General features: G+C 50.1%; 6 protein-coding genes across 6 annotated transcripts; 4 read left to right on the forward strand and 2 right to left on the reverse strand.

Annotated features, from left to right (window-relative positions):
• Positions 1–433: 433 nt before the first annotated feature.
• Pdw03_8519 (Tor) lies at positions 434–7,702 on the reverse strand (the record flags this gene model as incomplete). Its single annotated transcript, XM_014678168.2, has 3 exons — positions 434–826; positions 886–7,520; positions 7,576–7,702. The coding sequence occupies 3 exons, from the start codon at positions 7,700–7,702 to the stop codon at positions 434–436; spliced, it is 7,155 nt and encodes a 2,384-aa protein (XP_014533654.2).
• Positions 7,703–9,002: 1,300 nt separating this feature from the next.
• Positions 9,003–10,228, forward strand: Pdw03_8520 (Ketoreductase; the record flags this gene model as incomplete). The annotated part of the gene is made up of 5 exons (XM_014678169.1): positions 9,003–9,024; positions 9,074–9,125; positions 9,180–9,312; positions 9,371–9,661; positions 9,722–10,228. 5 exons carry the CDS (start codon positions 9,003–9,005, stop codon positions 10,226–10,228), a joined length of 1,005 nt encoding a protein of 334 aa, XP_014533655.1.
• Positions 10,229–10,539: 311 nt separating this feature from the next.
• On the forward strand, positions 10,540–11,949 carry Pdw03_8521 (mitochondrial 37S ribosomal protein bS1m; the record flags this gene model as incomplete). Its single annotated transcript, XM_014678170.1, has 1 exon — positions 10,540–11,949. One exon carries the CDS (start codon positions 10,540–10,542, stop codon positions 11,947–11,949), a length of 1,410 nt encoding a protein of 469 aa, XP_014533656.1.
• A 434-nt stretch (positions 11,950–12,383) lies between these two features.
• Positions 12,384–12,928, forward strand: Pdw03_8522 (40S ribosomal protein eS17; the record flags this gene model as incomplete). Its single annotated transcript, XM_014678171.1, has 3 exons — positions 12,384–12,530; positions 12,596–12,793; positions 12,848–12,928. The coding sequence occupies 3 exons, from the start codon at positions 12,384–12,386 to the stop codon at positions 12,926–12,928; spliced, it is 426 nt and encodes a 141-aa protein (XP_014533657.1).
• A 511-nt stretch (positions 12,929–13,439) lies between these two features.
• On the reverse strand, positions 13,440–14,402 carry Pdw03_8523 (DUF408 domain protein; the record flags this gene model as incomplete). Its single annotated transcript, XM_014678172.1, has 1 exon — positions 13,440–14,402. One exon carries the CDS (start codon positions 14,400–14,402, stop codon positions 13,440–13,442), a length of 963 nt encoding a protein of 320 aa, XP_014533658.1.
• Positions 14,403–15,385: 983 nt separating this feature from the next.
• On the forward strand, positions 15,386–19,131 carry Pdw03_8524 (Src homology-3 domain; the record flags this gene model as incomplete). The annotated part of the gene is made up of 3 exons (XM_014678173.1): positions 15,386–17,096; positions 17,150–17,242; positions 17,306–19,131. 3 exons carry the CDS (start codon positions 15,386–15,388, stop codon positions 19,129–19,131), a joined length of 3,630 nt encoding a protein of 1,209 aa, XP_014533659.1.
• Positions 19,132–22,208: the final 3,077 nt, after the last annotated feature.

A 22,208-nucleotide genomic window follows, 5' to 3' on the forward strand; every position in this document is an offset into this window, starting at 1 on the left:
AGAATCAAATTTGAGGGGGAAAAAATGATATGAGCAAGTCGCTTTGTCTAAAGGTCCACGGGCAAATCCAAAGCTCAGTCGCCACCGATCACGTGGTCCCGCAACACAAGACCTGACCGCGTGTACTTTCTGATAACTATGGAATCTGCCAGGTGAATGTATTACATCAATGGAATTTATAGAATTTGATAGTTGGGATGCTCTCTTTTTCTCTAGTAACTTGCTGAAGGGAGACTAAATATCCATGCAACCTCAAAGACTACCTAAGGAGCTAAACTAACCATCTACCAGAAGCAGAGTAGTTGGAGGAATTGGAAATAAGAACGAGAAAATAGCAATGATGGGGGTTAACTCTAAATACAAGGTGAGGAATCGAAACAAAACGCACCATACCATATCATCATCGCCATGGAACTCCGAGAACAAAGCCAGATCACCAGAAACTACACCATCCAATCCAGTGTTGACAGATATTCTCAACATTGGTTGCCTGTGCAATGAGTTTGTCCACCTGGTCACTGACACTCAGCTCTTCATTGTTTCTGAAGTCTCGCCCAGTGAGCTTCTCCTTGACTCGGGCTAGAACCTGGAGAGCACGGGCATTCTGTGCCTCGCGGGCTTCTTGTGGAACGCCTTCTGGAGCATCGAGAATGCCACCTTCAAGCATTGACGGGCGACGGCGACGGGAGAAATCGCCTGGCGGCTGGCTGCCAGGTTCGAAATTGACGCCTTCCATGATTGACTGGCGGCGGTCCGCAGTATGGGACACTCGGTCAGGGGACTCTTGTGTACCCAGACGCCAATTGATTAGAGGGTCGTGGATGAACTAGAAAAGCAAGAGTTAGTGGGTGTGGTTGTAGAACCTCAGGATATCAGGTCACTTACAGCCTCCAAGACCGCCATCAATGAATCCTTATGCTCTCGTAGAACACGCATAACAGCCTCGCAAGTGATGCGGTAACTACCCTCAATGTTGCTGACTTCCATGGCGAATGTCAACATGCGAGTAAGTCGGAACGGAACTCGTTCCGGGTACTTCTCTCGATGCATTGCGATCTCGAAACAATCACCAAAGTCGATGTGAACCACACGGCCATTACCACGATCCAGCAACAAGTTCGATGGATGCCTGTCTCCCAGACCGAGTATGTAGCCGACCATAGACATAACACCGAGCGATCGAGTGTAGTTCGTACGGCGTTCCAGCCATGCCTCAGAGCTCTTGCTCTTGAGCCATAGCACACGGTACAGATCCTTGCCAGTCGTGTTGTCCATAGCGTAACCGAAGACTTCGACCTTCTGCATGAGAGTAAGGCTATCATAGTCAGGTGCCATTTGAAGCATGATTCGGTGCTCGATGTTGAGTAGAATCCGACGGCTTTCTCGATATTCCTTGATCAAGGCATGCAATGTATCACTGTTGGACACCCATCCGAGAAGGCCCGAGCTCTGCGACAATGGAATAGCAGGGAATCGCTGGACAGATAAGTGTCGCTTGAAACTCTCACTATCGTTATCCAGCAAGGTATTGCACAAGCCGAAAAGTTGCATGACTCGCTCATCTTGTCGAATATCTTCATGACCCTTGACAAGATACATGTAAGAGCTACCGTTGCTGCCCTTGAGCGTCATGCGACGCGGTCGTTTCTTGGTCTGCAAGACATGCAGTATCGGGTCAAAGCTCATGATTCGAATGACTGGTTTACCACTCTGATATGTTCCTGGAACAGCAAGATCAAGGTCTGAGCAGTCCTTGAGTCGAGGAGACACGTATTTGAGATCGAGAGTCGATAGCTGTGGCAGTTGTCGGCTGATCTTGCGGAACACAGTGTAATACAAATCCCAAGCTTGGTTGAGGTCGCCGATTTCCTCCGATTCGCGATACATCATGCAGTAGTGCTTAGCTTCAGCCAGGTCACGACCGAAAGCTTGCGCAAATGACACCTCACGAAGGGTCTCGGCGCCCTTGTCTAGCATATCATGGAAGGGGGCAAGGGTCGAGAACATGCCTTCAACATTGTGGTCACCGAAATAGAGACGAGAGGCTTCTTCCAGGCCTTCATGCCAGAGTTCATGCCACAACACCGCAACTCGGATAAGCTCATGACTCACGAGGTCTGCTTGCTCAACAAGTTTGGCGCTATGTTGCCGCATACTTTCCATGATGTTACTAGCAGATTGAGAGCGTCGAGTGACATTCGATTTCATTGCCACCGTTAGTGGATACACAAGGGCTTGGGGATGAGCTTTGCCAACCTCGGCAAGCAACCTATGTACCGCACCCCGGACCCTTATATTAGGCTGATTAATGCGAGCGATTAGTTGAGGAGTGACAGCAAGCCAAGTGTCAATATTGACAGCTGTAAAACCTTCCGTGACGACAGTGTTCACCTCATGATCTCCACCATGATTAAACCACAGAGTAAGCAGTCTCAAGGTGTCTTGCAACGAAGATGTCAAGGACAAAGCGATGGAGCGAATGAATCCGCGGATGGCAGGAATCACATGCTCTGTAACAATATGAGCAGGAACTGGTGCAGGCATGCCCTCACGGTTAGCCTGGTTGGAAATCGTGGTAACAACTTCGAAGTTTGCAAGTGCCCAGGAGTGCCACGCCTTGTATGAATCGCGGTTGTATTGGGTCGCTGCCGAGTAGGCGTTGAGAACCTCTCGAACCTGTTCCGGTCTCCAATCACCCCTTTGTAGAGTTGTCTGCCACTCTCCCTGCCTGAGATAGCTTTTGGAAAGAAGTTTTCTGAATTTATTGGCGTCACCAATCCTTTCTTTCAGGCGGATAGCTTCTGGGTGGTTCTGATCTACGACCCCGTTGACTCCATTCGCGCCATGATGATCAGCATTTGAGACCATGAGTGTGTTGTATCTGGAGAAATCGTCGGTCAGACCAGATGTAAACTCCTTCATCATTTCAAGAGACTCTAGTTGATGACCATTTGCCCAACTGAATTTCAGCCTGGCGTATGTCACTTCGGGTGGCGCGATAGTGTGGGTGCCGTTAGCATCGGACACCACTGTCTCTAGAGATGCAAGGGACCGTTCCGCAAGACCCATGCGATTGGACTTGCGACAAAGGTTGGCGAACTTGATGGACATGTCAAGATTCTCACGTGGGGCAGTGACAAGAGCTCTAACCTTGAGCATGCGCTGCCACACTTCCACGTTTTGCTGACATCCAAGCAGTCTTTGATTCCAAGTTTTACGCATGGCATCTTGCTTTTCAGGGTCGCCAATGTTTTGCTTGTATGTGATGATCTCTTCCAGTTCAGCGAGCATCTGAACCCGGACAACAACATTGTAGGCACGATTGTATGACTCTCCGAGAAGAGCAGACAATTCGGTATCGAGGCCATTGCGAGCCTTCTCGATGTACATGTTGGCCTCTTCGAACTGATTGCGATGAATTGCCAGAATGGCACCGAAGAACGAGCGGTCTGGAGACTGCTCTTTCATGACACCAAGGTAGGAGTCCATCAACTCCCACTGGCCCCGGCCCCAGGCAGCGGCAGCGGCAAGAGGTGCAATAGCTCGGCGATGCTCGAGTGATGCTTGGTTCCACTTCTCTTGAGCAAGGTCCGAGAGAACCTTCCACTCGCCAAGAGCGTGCAAACAGCGCATCTTACCCATGGTGATACCAAATGAGTCTGGATCCGTTTTCTCACGCCGCTTATAGGCAGCAAGGGCTTCATCCCACCGTTGGAGCTTCTCGAACCAAGTTTCCTTCAGCTCCACATCACGATATGCCTGCGCTTTGCGAAGGATACCAATGGCAGCGTCGGACTGCTGAAGCTGGTTGTTAATGGTAATCAACGCTTCAACCGCACCTGAATTCTGATCTTGTTCGAACTCGAGTTCTTTGTAGTGAAGGGCTTTAGCAAAAGCATGACACTTTGCGGCATACTTTCCAAGGGTCCGGATGTCGATGGGAAGAGCCTTGTCATCATGCTCCATGAACTCGGCCAGATTGAGAAGGATTTGCAAAATCTCTGGGGAGATGTTGGGAGAAGTAAGCGCCTTTTCAATTGAGCGGACAAGCTCTTCTTGATATTGATCATACAACTCGGTCCAGCACGAGACGAAAGCAGCATTGAAAAGGTCCCTTGAGAGCGGCTGATAGATTCCGGCTAAGCTAGCACAAGCACGCAATGCGGGGGATGGAGATTCCTTCAACAGCTCAATGCTGAAACGGCGTATCCATTCCTGCCAATCCTCACGAGTAGACTTTTGCGAAGCATCCCACGCATTCTTTAGATGTTGCTGGTTCACAACAATCTTCTTTTGTCCAATTTCGGAAAAATTGGTGTCATCAGTCGGGAAAGCATAGACCTCTTCTGGATTGAGGTCCTGCGGAAGTGGATCGCCCTTCTGGAGTTTCGTCACCAGGATTTGGTAATTGACATGCGTGATCTGATTGGTTTTCAGGACCTTGTTTAGAAGATGAATGTAGTGCGTGAAGTCTTGCCCGAGCTGGAAAATGAGAGCACAAATGCAGTCCATAGCAGCTTGACGCAGCACACGATCACCGCTAGCCACGACTCGTGATAGGGAATGAACCATTAAAGATGCAAAGTCAGAGACATTGACTTGCCGCGATAGTTTCGTTAAGCTATCGATGGCGGATTTGCGGATGCTCTGAGGATTTTGTGGTCGATCGAACAATCGAACAATTGAAGGAAGGATGAGATGCATGTATTCCTCCCCGCTTGTGCCGAAAATCAAAAGAGCATGAAGAATCTTCTCGGAGGGCAGTCGGCGAGGCGAGGTGTCTTTATCAAGGGTGTCGAGCATCAAAGGGATCAGGCCAGCAAGATACTTCCTAAATTCTCCTTCCAACGACCTAGCAATCGCCTCGACCAAGGATATAATCGTACCTTGAATTTGAAATGAAGCGTCCCAGAAGTCTCTGATGACCTCGATTATCTCTGGCAGGAAAGTGCGAATATGCTGTCGCACGATATTCACCAGGATTGCCATCTGGTTGAAATAAGACTCGAGGCGGCTAGAAGGAGCGCTTCTGATAACCAAAATAAACCCTGGAATGATTTGTCCGAGGAACGGGACACACTTCAAGCCCAGAGTCTTGAAAATTGTGACGATGGCATCAATGACAGCTGAGTGATATTGCGCCAGGGAATTTTCTCGAAGAATGTTCTGCATCAAAGTATGAATGACCACCGTGGGATAGTACTCCTCATTGGAGGGGGTGAGCCCCTGCATGATGAGGGCAACATCAGAAACATTTTGTATTTCATTGATATGATGCACATCAGGTTCAATCTCGCTGATCTGCTGGTACTTATAGGGATCGAGGGCTCCGAGGACTCCAAGAAGCTTGATGGTCTCCTTGCGTAGAGAGCCTGTCTGTTCTGTTTTGATGATATTGATGAGCACGGCGAGAAGATGGGGGTATTCCATGTATGGCTCAATAACGTATCCTGAATTGCTGGCCAACTGTCCCAATGTCCGAAGCGCAGCTTCACGTTTGTTATGCGACGAAAGATCCTGGAGTGAGTCCAGAATAATCGGCATAATCTGAGGCAGATATTGTCTCATCTCATGGCCGCCAACATTGGCAAGCTCACCGACAGCCTTCAGAGTAGTGGCAGCAACGCCTGGGTTAATGTCTGTTGACTTGGGTAACAAGGCGGTCACCATAGGATCAACGTATGACCTGATCAATTTTGTCGCATTAGAGACAAACAAGCTGATGAGTTGAGCCGTTTCCTCCTTTTGGCGGGCAGTATTCGCGAAGCCAAGGCCGGTGAGAAGATTGACCAGCAGTTTTCGTAGTGGCGGGAACACATAAGCAGGGTTGACGCTGGAAAGTCGACCGATAATGCAGATCGCGGCTTCCTTGACATCAAAAACCTCATCATTGACTGCTAAGAACAAACATCGAATATTCTCTGGTCGTGCCAAGTGCCGATCAAATTTGCGGTCCAACGACCACAAAACGGTGCGTCGGATTTCAGGATCAGGATCTCCGATACCTACAGTCAAGAGCTTGTCAATGACTTCGCTGACGACTTGGATGGAGTGTCCGCTGGTTTGGTTGATGATCGGATCATGAACGAACAGCTGGCAGCATGTAAGAGCTGACGCTTTTCGAATTTCGGGATTATCATTTTCCACGTAGTTGATAGCAACATCACGCACGAACTCATTTAGTATATGCCCGGAGAAGTCAAAGCTGCCCAATGTATGAAGCGCTAATGCAATATCAGAATCGGAGTGAAGCTCGTGCGGTGCAAAGTCTTTAGCGAATGATGGCATAGGAGGCAGTCGGTTTTCAGGACACCCGAGGGGCCGAAATGGCGTCCCACAAAGGATGATGCTGAGCATGTCAAGAAGCTTTTCCTGGATCATGGGTTTGATGGGGGGAATGTAATGGGCCATGTCGACCAGAGCCTGTGTTAATGATTTGCTTAGTCCGCAGGCAAAGATGGGATCCAACAGAGCTTCCATGTATTTGCTGAGCGCCTGCCCCACTGCGAGGGACAGCATGCTGATACACTCAAACATTGGCGCCTCGTTAACTCCCGACCGATTCTTCGCCTTCATGGCAAGTCCCTCTCGAATGTAGATGATGATGCCATCGAGATACTGGCCAATAGCAGTGCCCACTGCATTGGCAATCTTTCCAATGGCGATGAAGGCGGAGTTCCTCTCTTTGTCTCTCTTGAGTTGCGCTTGGAGGTAGACCATGAATTTGTGTAGGTATATCTCAGTGAAATCAGTGGGGGCATATGAGGCAAGAATGGGGATGGTGAGGACGACTTCGGTGCGAATCTTTGGGTCACGATGGTCCTTGAGACGAAGAATGATTTCACAGGCATTCCGATAATGTTCTTTCATGAACATTGTGCCTTTCAAGATCAATTCTTTGATGATCAAAATAGAGCCATGGATCCAATCGATATTATGGGACTTCAAGCCCAGAAGTGCTTCATCGTGTATTCGCGCAAACCATGATTGACGGACTTGAGAATCACGAGCCACGATTATTTCAAAGCATTCACCGACCGCCTCGGCAGCAGTCTCACGGATAAGGACTTTGGGGTCTCGAAGGGCAACCCAGACAAGCTCGAAGACCTGCGGAACGAAGCCGTAGAGGAGTGTTGGAGAGCCCTTGGCCAATTCCCGGATCACAAGCACTGCTGCAAACCGCCGACTTTCCTGGCGCTCCGATTGCAACCATTCTAATGCTGATTGTATTTCGCTTTCCACCAGTTCTGCGGTCAGAGCCCCGCCGGGCTTCGCGAGCCGGCCCAGCGATCGGGCCGCATACACCAGGACCACGTTATCATTGCTGCGAAGAGCGCTGCGCAAGTAACTGGCAAATCTGGTTGTTTTCTGAGCCGCATCGACACCGTCAAAATCAATAAGCCGATCGAGTGCTAACAAGCCACCGATTCTTTCGTTTGCATCGCTACCGTTGACCACGAGTTGGGCGATACGTTGGCTAACGGCATTGTAAAATTCCACGAACTTCTCCGATGGCCAATCTGTACAAGGTAATACGTCAGCTAGTTAGGGGTTTCCGAGTTCAACTGACAATACCTCTGGACACCGATAGGACATTCTCGTAGAGCTCGTAGGCAGCTCTGGCCCTGGCCTCCTCATTCTTTGACTTGAGCTCCACGAACAACCGTTGGGTCACGTCTGTGATTGCACCTGCTTGGGCCATATTTGCGAATCACACCCCAGGGTGGACATTGGAATACAAGGTCTAGGCCATATAATAAAATGCCGCAGAGCGCATAAAGTTGGATGGCAGAGGGAGGGTCATGTGTGAGGCTTGGAGAAGGTCGAGGGGTGCACGGGCCAAGTTTGGAGTTCCCGACTGACACCCTCAACCATCTACAACCACTCTACAAGTAATCCACACACACTACCTTGATACTCTTTTTGACCTTGCTGTCCAGTCTACTGCATATGATCCTTGGTTTTTGAAACTCCGGTGCGCCTCGGAATCGAGTCATATCATCCTTACCATCAAACACGTCACCCAAAGAAATCGTTGGTTTTGACAATTCGGTAGTTGAACATTTGTGCGTGTATCATATCGATCATGCTACATGACATCCCAAAAGACAGCGCATGTCTTAGTTTAGATATACTGTCAAGGAACGAGGCCACGTGAGCGGTCGACTTGGTTTGTTTTAAATCAGTGAGATTCGACGAGGAAGAACACAGGGTTACTTGCACCGACAAGAGTTACAAGGCCTTGTTCAGTCTTTTTGGTATGATAGAATTACCCTCACATTAGAACAAATGTGTGGGTGCTTGGTCCATCGCACATCCTAGGCGAAGCTTTGTAGATGTGGGCTTAACATGAAGCGCCTTATAAGGGTAGTAGCTTACATGGTACACGGGAGAATTGCCGATAATATCAAATAGAAGATGCGAATTGCAAAACTAAGATAATTTGCGACGCAGCATGAAGGTATTCAGTACAGGGCACCGATGATAGCATCCAATAATTGTAGTTCTATTCCCTACACCTTGAATCGAGAAACGCCAAGCAGGCATCAAATCAAACCTCTGGCATGCCAGTTTCACCGAAGAGACGTATATAACCAGGAACTTTGCATAGTCTACCAAGGTTAGCATTTCATCTTTTGTCAAGGACTATGTAGACAATGCTGCCGAAAGAGGTTTGGGTTAAATCATGCAGAGGCTCTAACAAAGGGGAAGAAGATAAACTGAGTGCCCAGGCTAAGTCTCATCTAGGGGTTTCTCCGAAGATACGGATTTGGCTGAACCAAATTGGTACCTGAACTCCATTTATCACCGATACTTATATTTGTAATGCCTGATCGAGTTTCCCAGGCTGTAACAGGCCATTGCGGGGGATGACGGGATGAGGGGAACCACAAAAGCCAAACTATGTTGTACTCTCGCTCTTTTGCCCTATCTGTCCAAATACTAAAACATCCCAAACAACATATCTTTACAACATTTACAATTTTAAATCATCTCTTACAATGGTTAAAGTTCTCTTGACTGGTATGTGATTTTGATCTGCCCTCCAGCCCAATCTAATCACCTGCTTTAGGAGGGAGTGGCTTCATCGCCGCCCACATTGTTGACATCCTGCTGCAGCATGGGTATGAATTAGCCAACAAAAATATACACGTTGCTAGCTGACAGCCTTACTCTAGTTTTGACACAGTTGTTACTGTACGATCCGAAGAGAAGGGCAATCGGATTATCGAGGCGCACCCCGACGTGCCGAACGAGAAGCTCTCTTATGTGACTGTCAAGGATGTAGCTAAGGACGGTGCATTTGATGAGGTCAGCAGAAGATTGTTATTCTCCCCAAATAGATACAAAACTAATGGAAATACAACAGGCCGTAAAATCAACCCCTCCCTTTGACTACGTTCTCCATACAGCATCTCCTTTCCATTTTAACGTCCAAGACCCTGTGAAAGACTTCCTAGACCCGGCCATCAAGGGAACAACCGGTATTTTGAAGGCAATCAAGGAATACGCTCCCACCGTGAAGAGAGTGGTAATCACATCATCTTTCGCTGCTATCGTGAATGGCAAGCAACACCCCAAGGTCTACAGCGAAAAAGAATGGAACCCCTTGACATGGGAGGAGTCGATGGATCACTCGCAAGTTTACCGCGGTAGCAAGGTAGGTGATTTTTGACTGTCAGCCTGACCAAATGCCATCGCTAAGTCAGTTCCATATCAGACTTTTGCGGAGAAAGCAGCCTGGGCCTTCGTCGAGAAGGAGAAGCCTAATTTCGATATTGCTACCATCAATCCACCACTGGTGTTTGGCCCGATCGTTCATTATCTTAACTCTCTTGAGGCTATCAACACCTCGAACCAGCGCCTGAGAAATATCGTCCAGGGTCAAATGAAGGAGAAAATAGCTCCAACAGGCAATTTCCTCTGGGTAGATGTGCGCGATGTGGCCCTTGCACATGTCAGAGCCCTTGAAGTCCCCGAAGCAGGAGGCGAGAGATTCTTTGTCACCGCTGGCTTCTTCTCGAATAAGGAACTTGCAGATATTGCTCGCGAGACCCACCCCCAGTTAGAGTCTAAGCTGCCCCCTGCGGACGCCCCAGGCGACTTCCCGGAAAACATCTATGAGATTGACAACACTAAGTCGCAAAAGATTCTTGGGCTCAAATATCGTCCACTAAAGCAAGCAGTCTCAGATGCCATTGATTCTATTCTAGCAGTTGGTGTTTAAACACGGAAAGGCCTTGTTCATTTCATAGATCTAGATTGAATTGATGGAAACGTTGTAATCGAAGGAACAAGACATTGATCCTCTGCAAGGATGTATACAAACTACATCAAGTTTTCCCGCCTTTTACATGGTATAATAAAAATAATGTAGTTTTATAGAATTACTAGTGGAGCGTTGTCACAGGCATAAAGTATAGATACAAAACCGCGGGTTGGGTCAGTGTGGCTTACCGTATCGCTTTGGCCCGTGTTCTCCGGTCAACTTTTCTCGCGCCAGCTATCCAAGATCACATTGTCAATTTATTGAACGAGATGGCCTCCGCCAGGCTATCACCAACGGCGAACTTGCTGCGAAACTCGCGTTTGTTCGCACTTCCTAAAACCCTCAAGGGCCGCAATGATCAAACATCGAGAGAATCCGACTCCGCAACTCTGCCCTACCCCATTCGAGCCTCCATCGTCACACCACAATCATCACTAGCCCGAGGCGATTGGGGACTGAAACGACCTTTACCGGCTAAATCAACATCAGAGAAATCATCGAGACCTGTCGTCAGGGTGCACGCCCTCGATACCTATGAACATGTCACCGACTTCGAATCCGCCGCAGATCACACCGTGACCCTCGAGAAGTTCCAGGAGCTGCACATGCCTATGTCTCTCCCCTCCAAAGTCAATTACGCCACAAGTGTTGTGCCACGACACCAAAGTCCGTTCGAAACGCATCTCGACAACACCGAGACCAGCCAGGGTCTTCAGGAACCTGGTGCCAAACAATTCAGACATACCGGTCCTTGGCTTGCTGGCCAGACGGAGGCAGAGTTCGCAGCGTACTTGAAGCAAGTGACTCGCAATAAGCCCGAGCTCCTGCAGAAGCTTCGCGAACAATTTGTCGCTAAGCGGTCTGCTGAGATCCGGAAACTGGCACAGGATAATGGAGAGGATTTGGAAGCCCATCCCGCAACTGTCACCGATGCGGAGTTCAAAGCCTACATCAAAGCTCTGCGTAATGACCCATTCGCTCTCGGTCCTGTGGTCTTTGATCTGCTCGACCTCGCTTCCCCGCCTGCGGTTCCCAGCGAGCGCATCGGGCGCAAATACTACCAGGCCCCTGGAAGCAAATTGTCCTCATTCGAATACGCCGTCTCAGGACCCCCGAAGACACACCCGTCTGGCGGTCTGTCCTACACACGATCACACGCTCTGATCCATAATCATGCCCAGTTTGGCCCGCAAGCCCACCAGCGCCCTGTCGAGGCTCGCATTTTGCGCCCCAAGGGCCGCTTCAAGGGACGCATGGCACGTGCCCTCGCAGGTATTGGTGGTATTGCTGTTGAAGATTTGAACGCAATGACCTTTGTGGAGCAAGGTACACCCCCTGGTCTAACTTTCTTCGATGCATCCATCCCTGGCGGAGGTAAATACTGGGTTACTCCCATCCGGGCTTCGGTTGACTCCGACGGCCGTATTGGCCTTTCATCTTATCGTGCAAGTGCAACTGCAAAGGCACCTTACGGAATCGAAGACTACCACAAGCCGAGTACCTTGACCATCTCCGATGTTGCCACTGCCCCATCCCCGCTTGTCCCAAGGTTGGACAGACAGCCATTCGGGCAGCCTCGATTCCAGCCTTCCACCGAGAATCGGACCCGGAGGCAACCAACAAGGGGGACAGAGGACGTCGCGCGCAGCCTTCTCAACAACCTCAACTCTAGGTCATAGAGAAAAGTGAAATGTGGGTGTTGTGTGCAAGGGATTGTACCATGTATGATAGATTTGGTGCTTGTGTAAAGCAACTTTCATTTTTCTTTTCTGACTATGTCATATAAATCGAAGATTCAATATCAAGTTATTTTCACAGCGACCACTTCAAAGGCCTACTATCCACCAAAAGAAGATTTACAAGACAAGCAAGTTCGATTATCGACGATATACTTTTGGTGTTTGCTACCTTCCTAAAACAGCAATCGCTGGATGTCGCGTGTGCTGACATAATCATAGAAACCCCGTCCTTGGTCGACACGTGATAGCGTGATTAGGGCCTAGGGCAAGGACCCGCACAGGACTAAGCGAAAAGCAGCTCTCAAACTCATCCAAATCGGCACGACTACTTACGGTTTTTCGAACATTCATTCCGCCAGCCAACAACCGCCAAAATGGGTCGCGTCCGTACCAAGACAGTCAAGCGCTCCGCTAAGGTCATCATCGAGCGTTACTACCCCAAGTTGACCCTCGACTTCGAGACCAACAAGCGTATCTGTGATGAGATCGCCATCATTGCCTCCAAGCGTCTTCGCAACAAGGTGAGAATTGATGCATTGGCACCAACAGTTCGACAGCTCCGATTCTGATTCGTGACTTCTTCTAGATTGCTGGTTACACCACCCACTTGATGAAGCGCATCCAGCGTGGTCCCGTCCGCGGCATCTCCTTCAAGCTGCAGGAGGAGGAGCGTGAGCGTAAGGATCAGTACGTTCCTGAAGTCTCCGCTCTCGATGTCTCCCAGACCGAGTCCGGTCAGCTCGACGTTGACGCCGACACCAAGGACCTTCTCAAGTCTCTTGGCGTAAGTTTTCACTGCACAATGCAACGGCTTTGTACATTTCTAACAACTCTACAGTTCGACAACCTCAAGGTCAACGTTGTTGCTGTCAGCCAGCAGCAGCAGGCCGAGCGCCCCCGTCGTTTCGGTCCCCGCTAAACCCAGCGTCCGAAATAACGAAAAAAAATTCAAACCTGGCCTTTGGCCGACCCTGGCGGTACCCCGACAATGTCTGTTCTGGCTGGCTTTTCTCCCGGCTATCATGGTTTAGCTTAGTGTGGAAGGCTACTGCTGGATGAGGAATGAATAAACATGATTCTCTTTGAGAAAGGTGTCGCTGATTCTCCGAAATGAGATGACGCTTGATTGCCAAATTTTCCCCTCCGTGTCTACTCATGAGTTAACTCTCTGAGTTGGACTACGTAGGAGTTCTTGAACTGGGAGTTATCTCGGTCCAAGAGACTCGAGACCTCATGGCTCTTGGGGTCATGTCTGGATTCATCCCTACACATCCACATGTGTGGATGAGTCCGGCTGGCCAGCCGATAGCCATCTATATGGTCTCTGCGTAGATTGTCCATTACTCCTGTGTCAAAATCGCCACTGATCGGGTATTTAAAAAAGTAGAACGCTAAAAGCCCCTGGGAAATCTAATAACGACTTTGTTACATCAGATCTGATCAAGCAAGTCTATGTCTCCATCTTGATCCACGTCTCGTCGCTCCCTGGGCACGTATCCTTCGATCGAACCGCCGTTTTCATCCTCCGGACGCATCTGTGGAGCGCTAGCAACCTGGCAAGGACCACGTTGATTCTCTCTGACATCGACGTTAATACGTCCATCCGGACGGATCATGCTGATATCGCCGCGTTCCAACGCAAGCTCCCGGGACCGATCGCGATTCCCCAGGCCCATGCTCTGCAAATCATCCACAACGGAAGAGACGCTACTAGTAGCTGCCGGTGCCTTCAAGCGCTTGGCACGAGCTTCCTCAAGTAGTAGAATGGTCGTGCCCCGAGTATCACCTGCCCTTCGTTCCCATACAGGCTTCTCGGACAGCTGCACTCGAATCCAAAGAGCACGCTCTGCGCATGCATCTGAGCACCACTTTTCGACGCGGTCCTGGGAAACGATTTCCACGCTGCGCCCGCGTCCTCCTGGCCCGCTTCCTTTGGGACCGTATTTAAATTGGAACCCGCCTTGTGGACCATTGTTTTGCTTGCGATGTTTGTGAGGACATAAAGCATACCCGCACAAGTCTTCAAAATTTCGTTCAAGGATCAAGTTGTCGTAGTCGCTGGGGCGGAATGGGGCGAGTGAGTATTTGACTTTTACGGTATCTTCTCGAGATGGCGCGGCAGGGTCTGCTGTCGGGGAGGAGGGAAGCTCGAGGAGCTCAAGAATGCGGTTTAGAATGACATCTTCGGCGTCTTTTTGGGTCTGGATCTGCTGCGCGTGTTGCAGAGCGACTTCGAGGTGCTTCTGGGTTGCACCAGGCCTACCTTCTAGGTATTTGTCTTGCTCTTCTTGTGTAGGATATGAGTATGAAGGTGGAGGATGCTGGGCATTGACGGCGGCAAATGTCTTGGGAAGAGAGGTCTTGAGAGGGCAGCTCGGCCCTTGCTGTGCCATAATTTAGAAGTAATGTCCCTGGAAGATAATTCAAGGAGGATTTAATTGAAAATGAGTTGAACTGCGAAGTGAGACGAGATCCCCAAAAAATTAAAACAGAACCAGCAGAATTAATTCCAAAGCGGGAGAGAGGCGAAACCCCCCAGATTGACCCCCAAGGACACTTCACTACTGACGTAGGCTTTGTGCATCCATGACTCTTTTTTTTTTTTTAACAATAACGGAGTTCTCAGTTTAATCTTTGGGATCGCATAGCTTGTACAAATTGTATCTATTATCTATAGTATATCCTCAGTACAATTTACATGGAATAGTTCTTTTCGCCTATGTAACTTAGTGACGTGTATAGCCGTTCAGCCTACCTATCTACATACGTTTCAAGCTACTTAGCATACCTCTTTTGAAACCAATTTACACTACTACTTTATATTTTTATATGTATGTATATATATATATATAAAATCTGTATAAACTCCTATGATTAAAGAACATGGGCATCCCCTCTCCCCCCCCCCCCTTCCATATGCGTGTTTCCCTGGTTGATGTGTGAGCGGCCGATCGCCCAGTGGAGCCCATTTCCCTCATCCCGCCAGGTGACAACCACTTCACTACGTCTTTCTCTCCCTACTAATTTTTCGTGTCTTTCCGACCGTGTTCTTTTTTTCTTCATCTTGCATCAAATCTTCGCTGGCCCTGCCTAGGGTTTTCGCTTCTCTCAACGCCGTGAGTGCTTCCGCAGTTACCCCCTCCCCCCTCATCTGGTTGTAGGCACCCACTCGTTGACATCTGTTTCATATGAGCTGACACGCATTCTTACCACAAAAGAATTGATTTGTTTCGCTTTAAATATCGCTTCATGCTAAAGGTATTGAAGCTGGCGATTCGTTCTGTACAGATATTCTAGCGCCATTGCGTCACAGACTCGTTCTCCTCACTCCACACTGTTTTATCCCCAAATTTGAACTTCGGTCCCGACTTGCCAGATGTCAGGTCCGCCATTTACGGTCCGCTCGGTCTTCGAGTATGCTTCAGGTCACGATGATGACCTCAATTTCCCGATCGGTCAAATCATGACCGTCACCGCCCTCGAGGACGATGATTGGTACTACGGTGAATACTCAGACGCCCAGGGGGTCAAGCAGGAGGGCATTTTCCCGAAAAACTTCGTTGAGAGATACGAACCTCCGGCTCCTCCGAGGCCATCTCGACCCAGATCCAGAAAGGAGACTGAGCCGGTGCCAGTGGAGTCGCCCGTGGTCGAAATCAAGCAACCTGAGCCTGAGCCCGAGCCAGTGGTGCAGCCGACAGAGGAAGATTATGAGATTGCATCCCCGCAGCCACCTCTGCCCCAGTCTCCTCCTCTACGTGCGAGTGCTCCTGTGGTAGAAGTTGTATCGTCGCCCCCGAAGCCAACAAAAGCGCCAGCTCCCGCTCCCGTGGCGCCAGTTGAACCTGCTGCGAAAGCACTCTCTAAACCTGCACCGCCGGCTGTAGCAGGGAAGCCTTCGGGGTCGTCATTCAGGGATCGTATTGCCGCATTCAACAAACCCGCAGCAGCACCAGTCACGCCATTCAAACCGGGTGGTTCCCAGCCATTCTTCATCAAGAAGCCTTTCGTCGCGCCGCCTCCTAGCCGGGACGCCTACAAGCCTCCACCAAGGGAACCTGCACCCAAGGTCTACAAAAGAGAAGAGGATCCCGATGTAAAGGAACAAAATGCCCGCGAGCCTCCAGTTTCTGAAAGCCGGCTTGCTCCCATTGAAGGCGGCGAAGAGGGAGCAGAGGACCAACCCAAGCCAACTAGCCTGAAAGAGCGAATTGCTTTGCTCCAGAAGCAACAACTAGAGCAAGCTCAGCGTCATGCAGAAGCTGCTCAGAAGAAGGAAAAACCCTCCCGCCCTCCTAAGAAGTCGATGGATGAACCCGTGGCCCCCGCAGTTCTCGACGAGGAACAAGAGTCTCCTCGCCCCGTGGAAGAGTTTTCAGCTGCTCGGGATGCTAGTGTTGATACATTGAGGGCCGCGGCCCCTCTTCCACAGGCAGCTGTCCCATTCTCGCCCACTCAAGAAATCGCGAGCGACGCCAATGACGCCGACTACTCTGCTGCTGCAGACTCCGAGGATACAGGCGAAACATCCACTAGTAAGGATGATGAGGACAAGCAGCCCCAGTCTCGTCCAGTCTCCCAACGTCAACAGTTGACTCGTGCACTCGAGCAAACTGCCGAGGCAGATGTCGAAGACGAGAGCGATGCAGAGGAAGAGGAGGAATTGGATCCCGAAACCAAGCGTAGAATGGAATTGCGTGAGCGAATGGCCAAGATGAGCGGCGGAATGGGTATGATGGGTCTCTTTGGCCCGCCTTCTGGAGGTATGCCAGGCATGTCTGGTCTCGGCAGTGCTCGCAAGACCAAGACTTCCGGCGACTCAGAGAAGAGGCTTGGAGAGGTCGAGCATGAGCCTACTTCCCCTGCCAATGCGCCTCCAGTTCCTATGATCCCCCTTCCTGGAATGAACGTGGCTAGCAAGCCAGCACCTTCTACTGAAGTGGAGAAGGAAGAGGAGGACCCTTCAGCAACTCCTCTCACGGAACAACACTCTGCATGTGAGGTCCCAGACGTCGAGGAGGTCATCCACGAAGGTCTACCGCCTCGTGCCTCCATTGATCATCCAGCCCCGGCTCCCCCATCTCAAGGTAAGATATAGTTCGGCATCTCAATGCATGGTTTCAATTTCTGATAGTCGCAGATCGTTCGGCGCCTCCTCCGCCTCCTCGAGAGTCAAGACCCGTCCCGACTGTCCCAAGTGAGCCACCGGCTTCCCCTCCGCCAGTTCCTGCAGGTAAATACTCAGGCCCCGAATCAACCTACTTGAATTGAGTGTTGACGATGAGATACAACGTAGGCCGATCGGCTCCATCTCTATCACGGCCCACAACTGCCGACAAGGGTGAAGAGTCAGATGATGAATTGTCGGTGCACACATCTGTTTTGTCGTTGAATACCTCGGCAGCTCCACCGGCCGTGCCTGCACCTGCGATACCTGCTCAGATTGATTCTCGCCGTTCCTCAACATATGACACCGTGGCCCCTACATTTCCGACCCCTGCAGCTGAAAAGAGAGCTAGTCGTCTCCCACCCCCTATTCCAGTCAATCCGCCCATGCCACCATCATCGCAGGGCCGCGCACCCCCTCCCCCGCCTCCCGATCAGCTTCGTCGCGGATCTACCGCCGATAGTCGCACGACTACGCTGGCTGCTCCTCGACAGGCCGGAGAAGAAGTGGAAGGAGAGGTTACTGAATATGATGGAGACTACGACACTGATATCGCATCAGGAGAGAAACACAAGGATGCTCTGAAAGCTCACGAGCGCGACTCCAGCTTTGACGAGGGTATCATCGCCGAAGACCAATCCATTCAGTCCCCGTATAGTCCTCAGGAATCCCGGCACCCACCACCTCCGCCCACCGCTCCCAGGGCAGTTCCGCCTCCACCCCCAAGCCAGCCGCCCCGGAATGCCCGTGCGTCCATTGACACACCTAGGGGGCCGCCGCCGCCTCCTCCGCCGAACAGAGAGCCAGCCAGCGATGATGATGATGATGATGATGATGATGTGGAATATGACCCCTTCAACTACTCCGCTCCCCAGCATGGTGTCCCCACATCTCCGCCCCTCCCGCTCGGTCGCCCAGAAGCTCCTCCTTTCCCACCACCACAAGCGGCCAATGAATATGACGACCTATACGATGCACCCCCTTTGCAGAGCCCGGTCAAAGAAAGACCCTCCGCCTTGAATGAGAAGCGTCTTTCACTGGCGCATGTGCCTCCCCAAAGCCAGTCTTCAGGTTTGCCATCTCCATCCGCCACTCGAACCCAGCGCGCATCTATGGATATTCTAAGAAACCAGCCTAACCTTCGTCGGTCTATGGATGTTTCTCGCCCCTCTATTGACCAAGGCTACATCGCCACTGATGTTGATTTCGCCACCTATTCCCTCTGGTGGACTAAACCCAATACCCCACCTCCAGCTTTCCAGAACCGTACCGATCTGCTTTTCGAGGTCGAGGAGACTGCGTCCACAAACCGCAGCGGCAAAACGACAGTTTCGAAGGACGTCTATATCCTGTTTATCGATTACTCCCAGACAGTTCTGAACGTCCAGTTCGATCCCAAGAGCCCCACAGAGGCTTCTTTCGAGCAGCGCCATGAACCCCCGCCGCCCCCGCTTCGCCAGGACCAGCTCGAGCAGGCTCATATTCAGCTTGGAACCCGAATTTCGGAAGCTGTCAATTCAGTTCAAAACTCTACCGTTGGAGACGGCACCCCGTTCGGCCTGGTTCAGTACTTGCTCAATCCTCTTTCCGACGCACTGCTCCCCGTGGGGACCCGTGGATACGGTGCCTCGGTTTATTCCAACCTGGCCAATGCCTCTGTGTTCCAGAACGATGAAATCCGCGCCGGTGATATCGTCAGTTTCCGCAATGCCCGATTCCAGGGCCACCGCGGCACTATGCACCAGAAGTATAGTGCCGATGTTGGAAAGCCCGACCACGTCGGCATTGTTGTCGATTGGGACGGCACGAAGAAAAAGATCCGAGCCTGGGAGCAAGGCCGCGAAAGCAAGAAGGTCAAGATGGAGAGCTTCAAGCTAAACGACCTCCGTAGTGGTGAATGCAAGGTCTGGCGAGTGATGCCCCGTAGCTGGGTGGGCTGGGAAGCCAGTAAGTAACTGGACGAAAGGATTCTGGTTTGAGAATGCGACCTTTTTGTTGCAGTTATTGTGCTATGAGCAGACGACCCTTTCTTTTGTGTTTTTGCTTTCCCCTTCTGAATTGGGTGGGATCATGTATGAATGAAAAGGAGCTTCCTTTCTCCCCTGTCTTCTCTATTCTTCTTTTTTCTTCTCTTTTCCTGTCCCGCTCTCTGGACTTGGTGTGGTAATGTGGGAGGAATGGTGGTCCCTGTGTGATGGAGGTTTGAGCGAGCGTGCAGCGTATCGTTTATCTTTGTCAATGGTACATCCTGCATGATTCTATCCTCCGAGCAACCTCTGAGATCCTATTCTCTACCTTGCTATAGGTGATCATTGCGTTGATAGATGGGGGGATTTTTTTTTCAACAATCGGTGGGAGAGTATTGTACATATTCGCGATAGTGAACAAATCTCTCCGGTGGGTCCCCAGTCCGGTGAAACTTCAAGCCCATTCATGAAATTGCTCCTTTGCTCCATACTCCGTACCTAGGGTCTACAGGAGATGGCCTTTTGGACGGGGTTTCTAGGGCTAAGCCAATGAACCCAGTTCCTCTGCGTTCTAGAACCCAACGCCCCGTCTGAAGTAAATTAAAACCACCATGCTGTGCAACGCTAAGAAACTTTTTCTCTGATTAAGGGATCGAACTCGACGGACACCAAATTCAACTGCCGACTCCACCTTCGGAGACCAATTCGGGGTTACAGGCTTTGCCCGAGTAACACAGCGCCCCAAACTCGTTCCAAACCCACACTTGGGCACAAACCTACTCCACGAATACGATGTATGTTGTAGATCATCCTTCGTAGAGTGACCGCGACACCTGAGACGAACAAATCATCTCGGAGGACGGAGTCCTCCGTCTAAGCAGATTCGCTTTGGTCATACGACTAGAACCCCCATGGATACATCTGGCAATTTCCAACCCAAGAACACCCATCGAGAGACCGGGGTTGTCCCGGTCTCAGCAACCCCTCATCATGGGAGGGGCTCCAATTGTAATGTGCAAATTTTGTTGGGTCAAGTTTCCACCGGGTCGGTAGATTGATTATGTAGGCGGAAGCCCCTGGATCTCTCCGTCTCTTACTCCGGATGTTGACACTCGCGATCGGTTCCTGGATGCCGAGCTGATTGCGACTTTCAGAGATTCGATTCTTGATTCTCTGCATTCTGGAAGTATCAAACCATGCGCAAGGTCACGATGTAGGAAGTACCCAGTGCCGTGTAAGACGTTTTGCATTTACGACCTTTGCGGCCAGTTGACAGGTCCAAAGTCGGGGATTTTGAATTTTTTTTTTTAAACTCCGAACCCGAAAGTTTAGCCACGAGGATTGGCCCGCTAGATTGAGACCCGGTTGGCGGATGCTTTCCGGTACGTTGATGTCTGATGCTCCAAAGCATGTTGCGTGTTGTCGATTTAAATTGCCATTAATCCAATCAAAGCAACCTGGATCTCAAAATTTTGGTCCATCCCTAAGACATGGACTGAAAATGCTGTGTCTTCAAATGTGTTCAAGATACCACGTAAAAAAAGAAAAAAAAAAAAAGCGAAGAACCTCGACGTGTTTAAAATACGATCCAGGTTAGGACTAGTCAGGGGCATCCCAACCACGACCGGGTTTTCCCATATCTTTGTGGTAAATAACACGGCAAAAACGCATGCCTAACTCGTTCGAGTCAAGCTCGGAAGATTGAAAAGCTTGTAGGGTTTTCCCAAACGGCTGTCAAGCCTATGTTGTACGGGGCCAAACGCAAGAGACGCGCTAACGAAATTTACTCCTTTTTTCTGTCCCCGTTCTAGGCTTTTGGTTCAGTCGTTCTCCATCACATAGGTTCCACCATACTGTTCGGAGGACAAATCAGACCTCGGGACCTTCGATCAGAAATGGTGTCAAGTGGAAACCTTGACTCTATCGGGGCAGGTTCAGCTTCGTTCAGCTTCTCTCTGACCGTGGGACCCACAAGCCATTACCAAGTATGTTGTACTTTCGGTTAGCCTCAGATGCAGAGTCAGTACCCTCCGGAGTACTGACTCTATCCCATTGTCCTGCACCCGACAAGAGCTCCTGCCCAGTCGGAAAATTCCTGACTCTGGGTTTTGGCTGAATCCGTTATTATTGCAGGCTTGGTAGACTGTGTCCTATGAGGTGCACTCCATTCATGTTTTCAACCCCAGCCGTCTTTGCCAACATGGTGCGCTATGGAGATATCGCAGAGGATGATCGAGATGAATCTCCCACACATATTCTCGGACCATTGCCTCTTGTAGTGCGGTGTATCGCATGTCTGATGAGCCTCCACATTGACGATTACCACAAAATTTCCTTGCTGCCGGCTTACTGTGAAGCAAGGAGTTTGATGACTTCAAAAGTGTGTGTGTGTGTGTGTGTGTGTGTGTGTGTGACTCGAGTCTACTGCTCGATTTGGATCTGAGAGACTGGATGAACCACCGTGACCGTGAGCATCAATCTCCTGTCTCGTACGGTGGATTGCATGGAGTGAAGTCATGGGGTAACGATGGTGTTTCCCGCATCCAGGTCCCTGGGATTCTCTCGTGAATTAAGGACTTTTCTCCTCACCGCAGAGCTTCCAGTTTCATCAGAAGATCAACATGAGGAATACCAAATTGCAGGTCTCGAGAGAATTGGCATCGACAGATCCAACCCAGACCGTAGTTAAGAGTGGCGTTCAGCCCCAGGTTCCACAGTCAGAAGAGAGGGGGATGTGATCCGACACTTTTTTTTTTTAAATTACGCAAGGGGGGTGACAGACGTAATTTTGCCAAAGTGCTACTTTTTCGATACAAAAAGGATCTGGACTATTGGCCCAAGTGGACCATCCCTTCGGACCATGGATATAGCTTCGGGAGGCTTCTCATGGCATACGGAGCTGAAACAGTCAACGATTGTACTCATTAAATTGCTCGATGTCAAAAAATTCTTAGAATAAGAAGATTGACTACTGAATATTGATCGACCGGTGGACACCAATTTGAGTCGATCATCTAGATCCTTTTTTTTTTTTTTTTTTTTCTGGTAAAATGGCATGCCGCTAA

Source organism: Penicillium digitatum, chromosome 3 (assembly GCF_016767815.1).
Source record: "Penicillium digitatum chromosome 3, complete sequence".
Taxonomy (NCBI): Eukaryota; Fungi; Ascomycota; class Eurotiomycetes; order Eurotiales; family Aspergillaceae; genus Penicillium; species Penicillium digitatum.